We start from the raw sequence: 14,035 nt of genomic DNA, 5'->3' as shown, positions 1-14,035 counted from the left end.
GAGGTTAGTGTTTGGAACAGAAGAGGAGGAAGAAACTGAGTAAAATTATGTTTTCCTTCGGTAAACATAATAAGCATTCATCCAACTGTTGTCAAATACATGGTTTGACATTTACGTAGCATTTTGTGCATGTGTGACCAACTTGAACCTTGGACAATGGCCTTAAGTGATCTTAAGTCATGAGGTGTCCAGGTGACATGACCTCAAAGTCCAATTCTGTAGGGTCGAGGCCGTGCCCTAACCTATGTGACTATGTCATCATCCTCACAACTGTAGTGTGGGCATGCTTAGCCTCCTGTGCAGGCCTCTGGGCGGGTGGGAGTTTTGATACTGCGTTTTGTAGAATTTTTAACGCGCTCTTTTACCAGCCATCTTAAGTTACAACCAGCCGCCCAGAGAAGATTTGTAACCGACACGGCAGAAGAACGTGTTAAAACTTGAAGTTTACAAAACGCAGTATCAAAACTCCCAATCGCCCGGAGGCCTGCACAGACTGCCAGTGCATACGGCGTATTCGGCCATCTTACATTTCTTACGTCGACCTTTCCTACCACATTTAAGGAACTGCATTTCTACTCGAGGCTAGCCTGTTGGTACTTTTGGTACTACTGGTAGAATAAAAACATTCAGAGACGAGAAGATACGTCGGTTAACGTTATAAATAATTATCATGGTCGTTCAGTGGACTTTGATTCTCCGTCTGTTTGCTACTGTTTGTGTACAGATAAGATAACTCGTACTGAGTCAACTCAATGCCTTATCAGTTGTTGTTTTTGTAACTGTTAATCAGGGCTTTAGCCAGCGCCCGTTTTACCGTCAATTGACGGTAATTTGTCCCGTCTGACGGTAAAAATTTTAGTCCTTACCGTCAACATTGACGGTCAAAAATCGTGGGTAAAGACATGGAAAAACCTAGCGAATTTGAATGAGCCACGGCGCGGCGTCTTTTCCAAACGCACGGCGGCGGGAAACCTGATTTCAAGGACCGTGCCGACGTCTGTTGACTTGGCTCTATTGTTCAATGTTGCTGTCTGTTAAAACAACATGTGCTAACGGCCACATAAGAATAAAATAAAACAATGGCTTGACTCAGACACACGCTGCTATTATAAACTGTACATGACAATACGATAAATAAACATGTGACAACGAACAAAGAAATATCAAACGTTTTTGAATAATATACTGTACTTGAATAATCATACTATCGCAAGAAAACGGAGATTGATCCACACAATGTGGCCTTATTTAATCTAAAACTTCGTCAGACCTCCTTCGCGCGAAGACTTGAGCGGCAGCATAAAGATTTCTGGAGGATCGCTGACACGCGAGTTTTTGCCGGCCACGTAACTCCCTCCGCGGCAAAATACCCTACGCCGTAGCGAAATCACGTCTCAGCGCTTCCCCAAGTCAACTTCATGGCCGCTAAAGTCCGCAAAGGAGCTGTAACTTCCTCATTTCGGTTGAGAAGCGAAGCTGACAAGTAAAATCATGTACATGTCGGCCATTTTGTTTGCTACCCGAAGTCTTCCGAACGCTCTAAATAAGGAAATCGTCGGAGATCTGAGCCACATCGCCCGCTGTCGGTCAGCGCTCGGGGCTGGCTCGGTGGAAATCGGAGGCTGTGACGTCATGAGTAGGTTCATTTGCATGGCCGCGGCTTGAATCGCGGCGGGATTTGAGCGGATCAAAACAAAGGGCATAGCGGATTGTTCATTGCGTGTTGTCTCCTTGTGAGAACTGTAGTTTTTTTTCATTCTGCAAAATTGCAGATTGTGTAGTTTTTTATTCTGCAATCTTGACGGGTATTTAGAACACCGAATGCATTAAGTGTGCGGGAGGGCGTGATGTCGATCACCGGATCGTGAAAGACATTCTTTAAAAGTAATCATTGACGGAATTTTTTTTTCGCGTTGACGGTATTTTTTTTTTTCGCGAATTGGGTTGACCTGGGGTTGACGGTAAAAAATTTCGAGCTGGCTAAAGCCCTGCTGTTAATATATAGTTACCCGTTAGTTCGTGCGAATTTTGAAAGTAGTCTCTCCATATCGAACTCATGATCATGCTGTAACGTTATAGGGGGAATGATTTTAGTCAGACGACAAGAGATAGGGTTTCAAGTTTCAAGCTTTTTCAAGGGAGAAAGGGGGAGAGGGGGGGAAGAATCTTTCTATGTTTCATTGTCGTCATTTTTACATCCTGAAAATTGCACTTAGAAGTACTTTTCATAGATGGCGCTGGTTAGCGGTCAGCGACAGTATGTCCTGTTATTCTGCACAAAATCGCAAGGTAGCGCTCTTTATTTACCTGTAGTAAAAAAGCAAGATGGCGAAGATTCCAGTCGTTTTGCAACTAGATACGGGAGAAGGAGATGGTAGAAAGCCGACGCAAAGGAAACTCATGAAGACAATACCAGACAACCCAGACGACGTTGTGTCGCTCCTGATCAACAACTTTCACCTGGACCCCTACACATGGATCGGCGTCAAAACCGAGACACAGGTAAACGTTAAACGTTGACTGCCCGGTACTGCATGGGTTGTCTTGCACTTAACACGCCCACAAAAAATTATTGAAGAAGAACTTTATTAAGCAACAGGTAGCGGATACATCGTATGTTGGTGATGCATAGTTGGTGATGCTGACACGTTATAGTAACAGTTCTAACGTTACTAACAACTAAGAATCTGTTCCACTTATAAACAGTGAATGAATGAATTTGATTGCATGACAACTGTACAGGGTACAATTAATGTAAGGTGGATAACAACGACATCAATAATTTTCAGGGACTAATCTAAATATGAAGTAGAAAGGTAACATTTGCAAAGAAAATGCATAATGTTTACCTTCGCATAATTTGGTCTGCTCTGTACGTACTCAAACAGTTAACACATATATATATATATGATGACAGGAGTCTAAATTTTAAATCCTTCCTGCTATAAAATTGCAACATGCAACATGATGTAACCATGGAGGTATGATGTAACCCAACACCAGTTAGTTACCATGGTGACAGACATCTGGTTCAGGTCGTCCACCTTATTAATTTGTTTGGAGAAGAAGAAACAGCAAAAACCAATACACAATTAATATAAGTATTCGCCGTTTTAATTCCACGTAATGCGTCATGGCCACTTGGAATTTATCGTAAAGCGTAATCGAGAAGTTTACGAATTCAGTGTAGAGCGTTGTCAGGACCCCCCTTGCAGGCCCTCTTTAAACTTATGTAATTCATGTGTTAAATGAGAGTGTCCTATGTAACATAATGTTACGTGTGTGAAGCAGAATGTACATGTATATGATTGTGTCCTATATTATTTAAATGTATGTGTGTGTGTGTGTGTGTGTGTGTGAATTTGAAATGAACAAAAACAACAATCTGTCATGACATGGTATCTGCTTGACTATGATCGCAACTATTGTAAATACTTTTAATAATTTGCTGTTTTTAACCGCTTGACTGTGATCGCAACCTATTGTAAATACCTTTAATAATTGCTGTTTTTAACTGTTTTGAATAATTGTCTTTTAATATCTGTGCCAACTGTTTTTGATTACCTGTGTAATGCGGCAGATCAATTCAGGGTCCTACAGGGACCCTGCTACTCTGTACTGTACAGTCTGAAAGAAATAAAGCAGTAATATTATTATTGTTATTAAATGTTATGTAACATTATTTTCCTGGCATGTTGTGTTCAGTCGGTGATCCTGATGCGGCTGGCAGAGCGAGGAATGGTACAGCTGGTGACCACTGCCATCACACAGACCAAGATTCTCAAGGAGGTAAACCAACATTCACATTTATCTGCTGGGTTACATGAACCCACTGCTGTGAAAAACTTGTGTGTATGAGGTTGTTTTTGGATCACATTAGCAAGTGGCTGGACAGAGTAGGAGGGGCGGGTCACCATATAACAGTTATATGAATGTGTTAGTGCAAATATTACCATTCTAATACAATACGGTTCCAATACTTGATTCACAGATTTAAAAAAAAACATTTCCTGGAAAGTCTCAAATCTCTAATTTCTTCTAATGTTCAAGGACAGTGCAAACTTTTTCATACTGGATAAATTATGGAAATTACTTTTAGATGTTTTGAGTGACATCTGTCGCCCTTCTTCAGCATCACTAGTGTACTAGAATATATTGTTTACCTGGATGTCTAACCTACATCAACACTCTGATTTCTTGTTTAAAGTTAAAACTTTTGGTCCAACACAAAAAATTCTCTCACCTAGAGTGTCTGGTCGAAAGCTCTAGGTGAGAGAATTTTTTGTGATGGACCAAAAGTTTTAACTTTAAACATGTAACTACCAACACGGATGAACTTTCATGACTCTCATTTCTTGTTTCGTTTGTGTTATTTTTGATTAGATGATGCCGTCTGCCGAAGAGAGCATCGCCAAGAGCCGCCAGTTTCTTGATGACGTGCTCAGGACCATCTCCACCATGTCCACCTACCTCCCCGCGGCCAAGAAGCTCGGCCAGTTCTTCACTGAACTCCTGCCATCATTCGAAGAAGTTCTCGCTCGCACGGCAAAACAAATCAGAAAGAAGGGAGAAGTCGAAAAGGCGTACAGAGATTTTCCCTTCAGGGCGCTCCATAATATACTCGTGGCGGCGACACGAAAAGACGTCCTGCAGCCATTTTGCCGTTCTAAATGTTATGACTTGCTTCTGGACACGTTGCACGGAACGAATCCCGTGACGTTGTACTACACTTACAGAATCCTTCACTACACAGTAGAGATGGGCAGCGACAAGGAAAAGAACACGTTTAAGGAAAAAGGGACGGATTCAAACTACTTCGAGATGAACGCAAGACTGTTAAGGGGTTCCGACGATGTGGGGGAAGCGCGACGGTTGCTCTTCATCGCCGAACTGCTCAAGGTTGAAATAAAAAAACCAGGGCATCCCTCGGAGTACTTCAAGTTTCTTCCCAAACCAAAGAGACTGATAACAGAAGGGCCACACGTGGAACAAGGCCTGGTGTGTCACATAGCGGCCGTGCCTGTGATATGCTCTCGGATGGACTGTAGAAAAACAGATAGCGATTCGGGGAAGCCACTGAAAGCCTGTGCCAGGTGCCTGTTGGCTCGGTACTGTAGTGTGGAATGTCAGACGCTACACTGGAAGAATGGGCATAAAGAAGAGTGCTTCACAAAGGAAGATCTGCTGAAGAAAGTCTCCTAAGATTTCACAAAATTAGTTTCAAAGCATAATTTTTTGGAGGCTGCAAGACAGTATGAAATTGAGAACACAGTATCAAATTGGCAGAGCAGTATCCTATATGCCACCATAGTTTGGCTGGCAAAAAAAAAAAAGATACGGAAAAAAAAGTCAGAAAGCCAGAAAGATACAAGAAAAAAATCAGAAAGCCAGAAAAAAACACATCAAAAATAATCTGAGGTCTAAACCTCTGTTGGGACAGTATAAGAAATGTTATAATTTGCCCAGTTCCAGTCTTGTTTTATGCTGATAAATTTTAAAAAACTTAACTTTTTGTTGTTTTTTTGTTTATTTCCAAGCTTATGTCCAAAGGCTAATTGCAAAGTAACACACAGACTGTAAAGAGGTGAAAAGGAAAAAAAAAAATTCTGTAGATGAATTTTAGATAAATTTTAAATATATGATCATGAACAAATACATGACATACCACTGACTCCAGCAAGCAATGGTAGTGTGGTCTTCAAATATTTGATGTTCCAATGTTGGTCCTGTGATTTAATGTATCACAAATGTAATGTTATGTATTTTACAATTATGTGCAATTTACCTTCAAATTACTTTTGTCAATCACAAATATTCTGTACATGTGATTTACCTGTTAGGCCACACCAATTAAATTTCTTGGTTAATGGATTTTTTAGAAAAATAATGGAGCAGGCGGGCAAAAAAATAGGAGCCATGAAATCAACACACCAGGCTGGTTCAAAATTTAAACAATGAATTTTGAAGTTTTAATGATACCGCTGCAATGAAAGATGGAATAACTGTAACAACTAGGAAGAAAAGGACTGATTTCAACTCTTCAGGGCAAAATATGAGCATTTTGCAGTTGATTATGAATTTTTTTTTTTTTGCAAATCAGAAAAATATGAAGCGGGCGAATCCGTTAACCAAGGAATTAAATTGGTGTGGCCTTATAGAAAAAAAAGAGGTTGAGGTACAATGTAGGTAGGTAGAAAAAAAACAGTAAAACAGTATGATATTTTATATTACATTATGTACTTGTTCCCATTACTGTACACAGTAAAATAAAAGCAAGGCCCTCCTTGGTACAAGCTTGGTGATGTTGAATCTGAGTTGTATGTAACGTTATCATTGATCAAAAACTGTATTTTTGAAATTAAAATGGTACCAACACATTTCAAATTTTATCTTGAGTACACCTACTTACAGATTGCTCATTTTTGCTTTATATATTTTGCTATATCATATACATGTATGACCTTGAGCCTTCATTTTACGTATCAAATTACACTGACTACTGAGGGACATATCACATACAAGACATACAATCAAGCTCTGCAAGTGATCTTTAAAAACGTCCAATGGAAAAAGCCCCTATAAACATTTTTGTGACACAACTAGCTCATCTTAGAATGCAGCTAATTTATAACTTTCCCCATCAATTATCACCTAATTACATCAATAGTGAAAGTTTATTGCAAATTCTTGCCCGGGGGCTAATTGCAAATTACAAAACATAAAAGAACAATGGAGTAGGGTATAAAATAACTAAAGTCTACATGAAACGTTAGTTGTCTAGAACTATAACTATGTCTAAAACTATATCTGAAGGGTTTGACTTCTCTTCTGTAAACCATGGAAGACGTAATGTCCCACCTTTTCCAAAATTTGTGGGTTTTGGGAAGTTAAAAGAAGAATAGTTTTTTCTTGGTCTGTAAGTTTAGAGAAATTGGGATAAATTGTAGAAGTTTGAAAAGTCAATTCATTTCGAGCGTCGTTATGGAATGAACAGTTTGAAATAAAATGTATTTCGTCTTCCACAGCCTTTGCACTACAATATTTACAAATTCTTTCACATACAGGTAGTCTTCTATACCGGCCTCTCTCTATTTCCAGAGGATGGGCGCTAACTCTAATTTTACTAATGGCTGAGCGTAGTTCGAAATCTGCGATATCGAGATATCGTTCTATGTTGTACATAGTTTTACATTTTGCATAAAATCTTAACTTACCACTATCAGTTGACAAAGTATGAAAAAATGATCAAATTATCAATAATCGCGTAAGGCATCTACACCAAAAATCACGACAATCTGTCAGATACGCCCCCTAGGAAGTTCTGCTGCAGTAATAGAGAAGGACGCTAGGGGGTCTATAATCGAACTGCCACCCCCTCCATTCGTCATATAATCGTAATGTTTTAGTTTCACTGGAATAGAGATGAGTCAAATGATTATTCACACCGATAAGCAAAGAAATGGACAAACTTAACATGATCATACTGGAAGGCCGATATAAATTGGGTTTTCTAGGACTACTTTGTGTGGGCGCATCACCGCTAGTCGTCACCTCCACCATGCGCATGAATACTGGTTATGTTAGTCACATGAGATCATGTGACCCATATGACGTAACCAAGAAGTCGGACGAGAAGTAGACGAAACTGAGAAAAAGAGGAACAGTTCCTTTTCAAATTACTGCGTTTTTAACACGATTTCTTACCAGTTTTGTCCGACCAGGAGGTAGTTAAGGATTTGTTTTAAGGAAGGAGGCGAGGATTTGGTCAGAATGCAGGCGAAAGAAGGGATGAAACGTGGCGAATTTCGCTGCTGTTGCGGGTGCTTGCATGTCCGGGCAGGGGCCATCATGATCGGCCTCCTACACCTGGTGAGTTGTACTTCTTTTCCATATTTTTCTGCGATTTTTCACGGCTAAAACCCTATATTTTCAGCGAAAATAACTCTTTAGTATGTTCAAGATCGATTTTCGTGTGTGTGTGGAGATGTCATGATGTGAATCTAAGTAAATGTTAGACTGTTTTCTGACAATGCAGTGATATATATTTTTGTCAAGCTTGTGAAAAACAAAGATGGCGGAGTTTTGACAGGAATCATCAGAAAATCTGCGGAAGTAGCAGCAAAATATTTATATTATGACAAATTTTATGGTTGAGGAAGTAAAACAGAGGCTCAACAACACGGAAATTTTACAAACAATTTGAGATTGAAGTTATATTATAGATAATGCACTTAATGTACGTGACTTTTAATATGTTTATTTTTGAAGACGTGTCTTTTGTGTCAGAGCTTTTGTTTCTTTGGGTACAGTCATCAAATTTCTTAATATCAGGAAGTGATGTCATTTGGAGGCAGGCTTTGATTTGTTGCTGTGAAAAAAAATTAGTAGAGATAGGAAAGTTTCATAAACATTCTATACCATCTTGTACTGTACAAGATTTGAAGGTTTGAAGCAGATATGGAAAAACCACTTGTTTTTCAAATGGTTGTCTTTACAGTGTACATTGTATTAGTAGGAACGAAAATGAAAATGAAACATGGACATACCAGAATAGAAAACACCTGTATGATGTTATCAAGAATTAACACAATTATTTGTTGTAATGTGTTGCAACTTGACAATTTTTTTTTCAATTAGCCGGCATTGGCTTTTCAAATAAGGGGCACGATAAACAATGGCGCCAATGGGAAACGGTTTGGGTTTTCACAATTATTTTCAATTAGCGGACTTTTTCTTATAAGCGTTTTGCAATTAACTGGCTTCCACTGTACTAGTATTTTTCTAATGTTCTTGTATGACATGTCCGGCTTTGAAAAGGTGGTGACACCTGTTATGCCATACCCTCCATTGTTCTGTTGAAGCCTTAAACTAAAGATAAATAAACAAACTATTTGTTATTTGTGTAGGGCACAGATATTTAATCTTGCTAGATGTAGCTTGTCGGCAGAATTTACTGTCTTTGCCTGCACAAAAACCGGATTTTTGCTGGATGTTTGGTCAACATTGCATCAGATTCAGAATTTGGCCCGTCGCAGATACCTTTTCTGACGTAACTGTGGACAGGATGTCATTGTTAATACCAAAAAGAGAAGTTCTGCTGAAGTGCTATGCACAATACGTAATGGTATAACCATTTCATGCAGGCATGTTTAGTACGTTCTGCCAGGGCTCTAGCACCATCCGTCATTTACCAGAACTTTGCAGCTTGTGATCCGTCAACCTTGAGTGACAGAGAAAATTAACAAAATCTTTGGTAAAAATATGAAAAAATCCGAAAGTTCCACAGACAACCACTCTTGACACCATGATTTGCCTCTAAAAATGCAAGAAATTGAGTTTTTGAAGGCTCGATAATCCCAAATTTCCTGGGGGAACATGCCCCCGACCCCCTATAGCTAGATTGCGAGGGCCAATGATAACCAGAGCTGACGGAAAAAAATTCAAGCTGGCTAGAGCCCTGCGTTCTGCTGATATGCTGTTACACGTAGCTGCAGTATTTTGTCCACCACACCTTTACTCACCTTGCATCACCTCATTCACCTGTGTACCTGTGCAGTTGTGTCACCTGATTGAGACATTCTGCCGAAGTGCTATGCACAATACATGTACATCACCAGTTTCGTACAGGCAACATGCTTCTACATGTAGTTGCAATATTTTGTCCACCACACCTGTATTCACCTTGCATCACCTGTGTACCTGTACAGGTGTGTCACCTGCTGGGGATGCTGGTGCTGGCCTACCTGATCACCCATCCGGAGGCCATGCCAAAGGGAGACACCTGGTACAGCCTCAACTACAACGGCAACGAAACTGCACGGGGCAGCGGTACGTATTATTATGTTTTTGTGGGGAGAACCTTTATAAATCTTGCAAAAAAATGAAAGTATCACTTTAGAACTAGAAATGTAACATTTGCGAAGCAAATGCATAATGTTCACCTTCGCATATGGTCTGCTCTGTTAATCTTTACTCAAACACATTCACATATATGACAGGAGCCTAAATCCCTCCTACTATAAAATTGCAACATTATGTAACCCAACACCAGTTACCATGGTGAGAGACAATCTGGTTCAATCAGGCCAGAGGTCACTGTTTGGAGAAGAAGAGGAGGAAATGTAGCAAAAACAATATGTTTTCCTTCGGTAAACATAATAAAGCTATAGCAAAGGCAAAACCTTAACTTCACAAAGTCTGTCCACCATTAAGCAAGAAATTGTGTCTTGGGTGGTTATGAGTTTCAAAAAAATTTTTTAAAGAATTTCCAGACCCTCTACTGTGGTCATGTTTTGGGGACTCGATGCATGACTTGCACCACGAAAGTTGCTCTTCTGTACCTGACCCCTATGCTTTGAAAAAATCCTGGTGAGAACCTTGGTAAATGTAAGGAGTTGGTAGTACTCTTTTGTGTGTTTATTTGTCATGACGTTGCTTTTTGTTTGTCTGTTTGTTTGTTTGCTATGGCCTAACCATCTTGTTAATTCTCATGTAAGTTGTAAGTACAAGGAATAAGGACATAGTAAGTCAAAATCTAAGATAACTTGGCAAGCAGACTGAGTATGATACAAATTCACTGAAAAAGTTTTGATGACATTTTAATTTTTTTTTTCATTTGTTTACCTAACTATACTTATAGTAACAATAACTTAAAAGGCAAAGTTTTGTTTTTCCCATGTACATGTAGCACCCCAGTGGTCCCCATATTACACAGTAATGGGAGGAGAATCAGAGGACAAAAATGGGGGTACTGTATCATGTGTATGACCTAATAAGAAGAGCATGGTGTCTTCCTCTGTATCTATTGTGTCTCTGTACCTACTGTATCTATGTGTACCACTGATTGTGTATCATAATTTGCATGAAGTCTTGTATCATTGCCTGTAAAGTAGAGGCAACTTGGGCAAACTTACCAGATTGCGTGACTTCCATGCAAAGTTGATACTGGATTTCTGTCTTAAGTTGGATGTACTACTTGTATCCCTGTATGATTGAGTAAAGTTGGCATGTTCTACTTCTCTTGTGTGACGCTTTGTCTTGAAACTGATACTGTGTTAATGGCTCGATGCACTTGACTTCAATTTCTACCCAAGCGAAGTCTCTTTTTTGGAGCCTGGAGTGGTTAGCTACATGCAAAGTTCCCGATGTGTGAACATTTTCACTTACTCTGGAATGCCTTGTACAGATGGACAGCTGCCGGTTTGCTGACAGGACTTTTTAGCATGTGTCATACATATGCATGGCATGAATATACAATTCACCAAGTTGCCCAAAGCTAACAGCTATTCTGTCTCCCCCCACAGATAACTGTGTGGCCCTGGCCATCACTTTCTTCACCTTTACCATGACTCTGCTCATGCTGTATGGTGCTATAAAGGTAAGGGAAAGAACCCAGTACACTTATCAACAACTAAATGCGCTAGCTTTATATATAGTAAAGTCGTGTTGAAATAGGTTCCATGTCACAAAAGAAGAACAAGGTTGATAAAAGCTGTAGGTAGATGTCTGTGCAAGCTAGTAAGAGGACTAAATGTAAGCTGTGGTTTCAGCAGTTTTCCTCCATGGAAAAAGGAAAGTTACTATTTTGGCGTTGTTTTTGTGTGTTTTTGTGTGTTTTTGTGTGTTTTTGTGTGTGTGTGTGTGTGTGTGTGTGTGTGTGTGTGTGTGTGTGTGTGTTTCCGCATATTTGTGATCAGCATACCTGCAGAAGGCCTGAATGGATCCTGATGATATTTGGTATGTAGGTAGGTCTTGGGACGAGCAATGGCACTGTAGTTTATGGGCCTCATTATGGCTTTCCTGGGTACTGCAGTAGAATGTTTTTGTGTCTTTTGTCTTGGACATGCTATGGCCTTTATTTTTTGGTGGTACAGATAGCTTTTCCCCTGGCAGCTTGTTCTGGAACTGCAGTGTGTGTGTGTATGTGTGTGTGTGTGAGAGAGAGAGAGAGAGAGAGAGAGTCACCAAGATAACTACATCAACTGGATGGATTTTTGTTTTATATCTTGTGACTTAAATGATGGGAATTTCATATTTTTTACATTATGTATTAAGGATGTAGTTAGTTAAAGGTGAACATCGCAATGCATAGATGAATTAAATTTGCAAAAGCTCTCAATATTTCATGGACATATATAAGGTTTAACTCTAGTTAATAGACGTGTGGTATAACCTGTTTCTGTTTCCTCCCCCCAGCACCGTGCAGGTTACCTGCTGCCGTTCTTCTGTATCCAAGTGTTTGACTTCACCGTCGGCTGCCTCACAGCCATAGGCTTCGTCTCCTACATGCCCAACATCAGGACCTTCATGGAACAAAACGTAAGGGTTTCATTTATTGTAAGGAGCCCAACTAAGAACTGAAGCTATCTGGGCGCTGCATACTTATTAGCTTTATCAGGACTTACAGCCATATGCCTTCATGGAGCAAAACGTAAGGCTTTCATTTAGTCCAGCTCAGACCTGAAGATATCCCGGGCCCTGCACACTTTTTTTAGCATTATATATCAGGACTTAAGTCCAACCTGCCCAAAAACTGCACTACTGGGGGGACCAGTAAACTATATAAGGTATAACTCTTGTTGAATTCTTGAACTCTAGTTAATAGACACAGCCGTACAGCCATGCCTCACAGCCATAGGTACATGCCCAACATCAGGACCTTCATGGAACAAAACATTCATTATGGGTTCACCACACCACGAAGTGGTGGTGAACCCATATTGCTTTTTCTGATGTTTCTTCTTCTCCTCCTCCTTCTCCTGCCATTTTTTAAATGGATTCAGCTTCTTCATTTTAGGGCCCAAGGTCCTGAAATTTGGTATGGAGGTACAGTGGGCAAATACCCCTAGGCATTTTTTAAATTATTGTGATACAGGCTTTTAGAATGGTTTTATTTGAGTTTTTTGGCTGTGTTATAGCAAATGTATTACTGTGTTAGTGTGCCTTGTTTACCACGTTTGGGCATGAGTCATCACAATGGAATGCAGGGCATCAACCAATAGGCATGCAGCTTTCCTCTATACTTCTTGCTGATTGGCTGTTGGGATTTAACTTGATTAACACCCGCACAGAGCATTTCCACCTGCACAGAGCATTTCTTGCTGATTGGCTGTTGGGATTTAACTTGATTAACACCTGCACAGAGCATTTCCACCTGCACAGAGCATTTCTTGCTGATTGGCTGTTGGGATTTAACTTGATTAACACCTGCACAGAGCATTCCCATACTGACAGTATGTCTTTATTCAAGTCTTTTGGTAGGTATTTCAAGCTTTCCTGCTCCAGCATTGGAATGCGGGGCATGGACGTTTTTTTTTATTTAGAAAATCAACAGTTTGCATTATGCAATTAAAAATCCTAACCAATAAAGTTGGGAATAGCTATCCAACTGTTGTTTTAGTTGTATTTTACTTCATATTATAGTTATATCAATGTAAATCATTGTTTTCCTTGTGTTTCTCATTCTTTCCCTGCCATGTCGTAAAATGTGGTGAACCCATCGCTGTATTTGCTCCAAAGCATAGCTATATGGGTTTCTGCTCATTTTTTTAGCATTAGCAGGACGACTTACAGCCAAACCTGCCCAAAAAGTCCACTTGGGACCAATAAAATCCAGTCTATGTGGACAGGTGGTCACTATAGACACTTGTGTCAATGGGAAACATTTAAGGGATGACAAAAAATGGAGAGAAAAAATGGTCACAATGACCAGTGGGTTCTTACAATGTATGTACAGGCTTGACAGCATTTCATATTGTTATTTTTTTCCATAATAACCCAAAACACTGCATTCCCACCTTGAACTTGTTGTTTGGTGAAGTTCGTTTTGAGAAGTTAATGCGATGTTTTCTGGTCCTCGCAGCCCAACTTGCCGTACCGTGAAGAACTGATGAAGATGGACCCCCAGTACCTGCTGCTGATCTGCATGGCTATCTTCTTCCTGGTCATGATCATCAAGGTAAGGCTTTTACAGGAAAAAATTACCTCGTGCCTTTTACATGTAGCGTCAGTGGTGTAATGGTTAAAGCGTTTGGGA

General features: G+C 39.9%; 2 protein-coding genes across 2 annotated transcripts in view; both read left to right on the top strand.

The window, feature by feature from the left end:
• Nucleotides 1-2,318: 2,318 nt before the first annotated feature.
• LOC109465160 lies at nt 2,319-5,202 on the top strand. Its single transcript, XM_019762307.1, has 3 exons — nt 2,319-2,502; nt 3,706-3,789; nt 4,384-5,202. Exons 1-3 carry the CDS (start codon nt 2,326-2,328, stop codon nt 5,200-5,202), a joined length of 1,080 nt encoding a protein of 359 aa, XP_019617866.1. The 5' UTR covers nt 2,319-2,325.
• Nucleotides 5,203-7,599: 2,397 nt separating this feature from the next.
• LOC109465159 (lysosomal-associated transmembrane protein 4A-like) overlaps nt 7,600-14,035 on the top strand; it is an 8,156-nt gene continuing 1,720 nt past the window's right edge. The window contains exons 1-5 of the mRNA XM_019762306.1: nt 7,600-7,869; nt 9,708-9,828; nt 11,304-11,377; nt 12,196-12,318; nt 13,862-14,004. Of these exons, the coding sequence (XP_019617865.1) occupies nt 7,771-7,869; nt 9,708-9,828; nt 11,304-11,377; nt 12,196-12,318; nt 13,862-14,004 (560 nt within the window). The 5' untranslated portion in view covers nt 7,600-7,770. The remainder of the gene's footprint in view (nt 7,870-9,707; nt 9,829-11,303; nt 11,378-12,195; nt 12,319-13,861; nt 14,005-14,035) is intronic.

This window comes from Branchiostoma belcheri, unplaced genomic scaffold (assembly GCF_001625305.1).
Source record: "Branchiostoma belcheri isolate BF01 breed outbred unplaced genomic scaffold, Haploidv18h27 scaffold15, whole genome shotgun sequence".
Lineage (NCBI taxonomy): Eukaryota > Metazoa > Chordata > Leptocardii > Amphioxiformes > Branchiostomatidae > Branchiostoma > Branchiostoma belcheri.
The sequence above is the reverse complement of the archived record's forward strand: the minus strand, read 5'-3'. Positions and strand labels throughout refer to the sequence as shown.

What these genes read in the sequence shown, in the direction of transcription:
- LOC109465160 (XM_019762307.1), top strand. Translation starts at nt 2,326, where the DNA reads ATGGCGAAGATTCCAGTCGTTTTGCAACTAGATACGGGAGAAGGAGAT. An exon ending in GCGTCAAAACCGAGACACAG is followed by an intron (nt 2,503 to 3,705) that starts GTAAACGTTAAA and finishes TGTTGTGTTCAG; the next exon opens with TCGGTGATCCTGATGCGGCT. An exon ending in AGACCAAGATTCTCAAGGAG is followed by an intron (nt 3,790 to 4,383) that starts GTAAACCAACAT and finishes ATTTTTGATTAG; the next exon opens with ATGATGCCGTCTGCCGAAGA.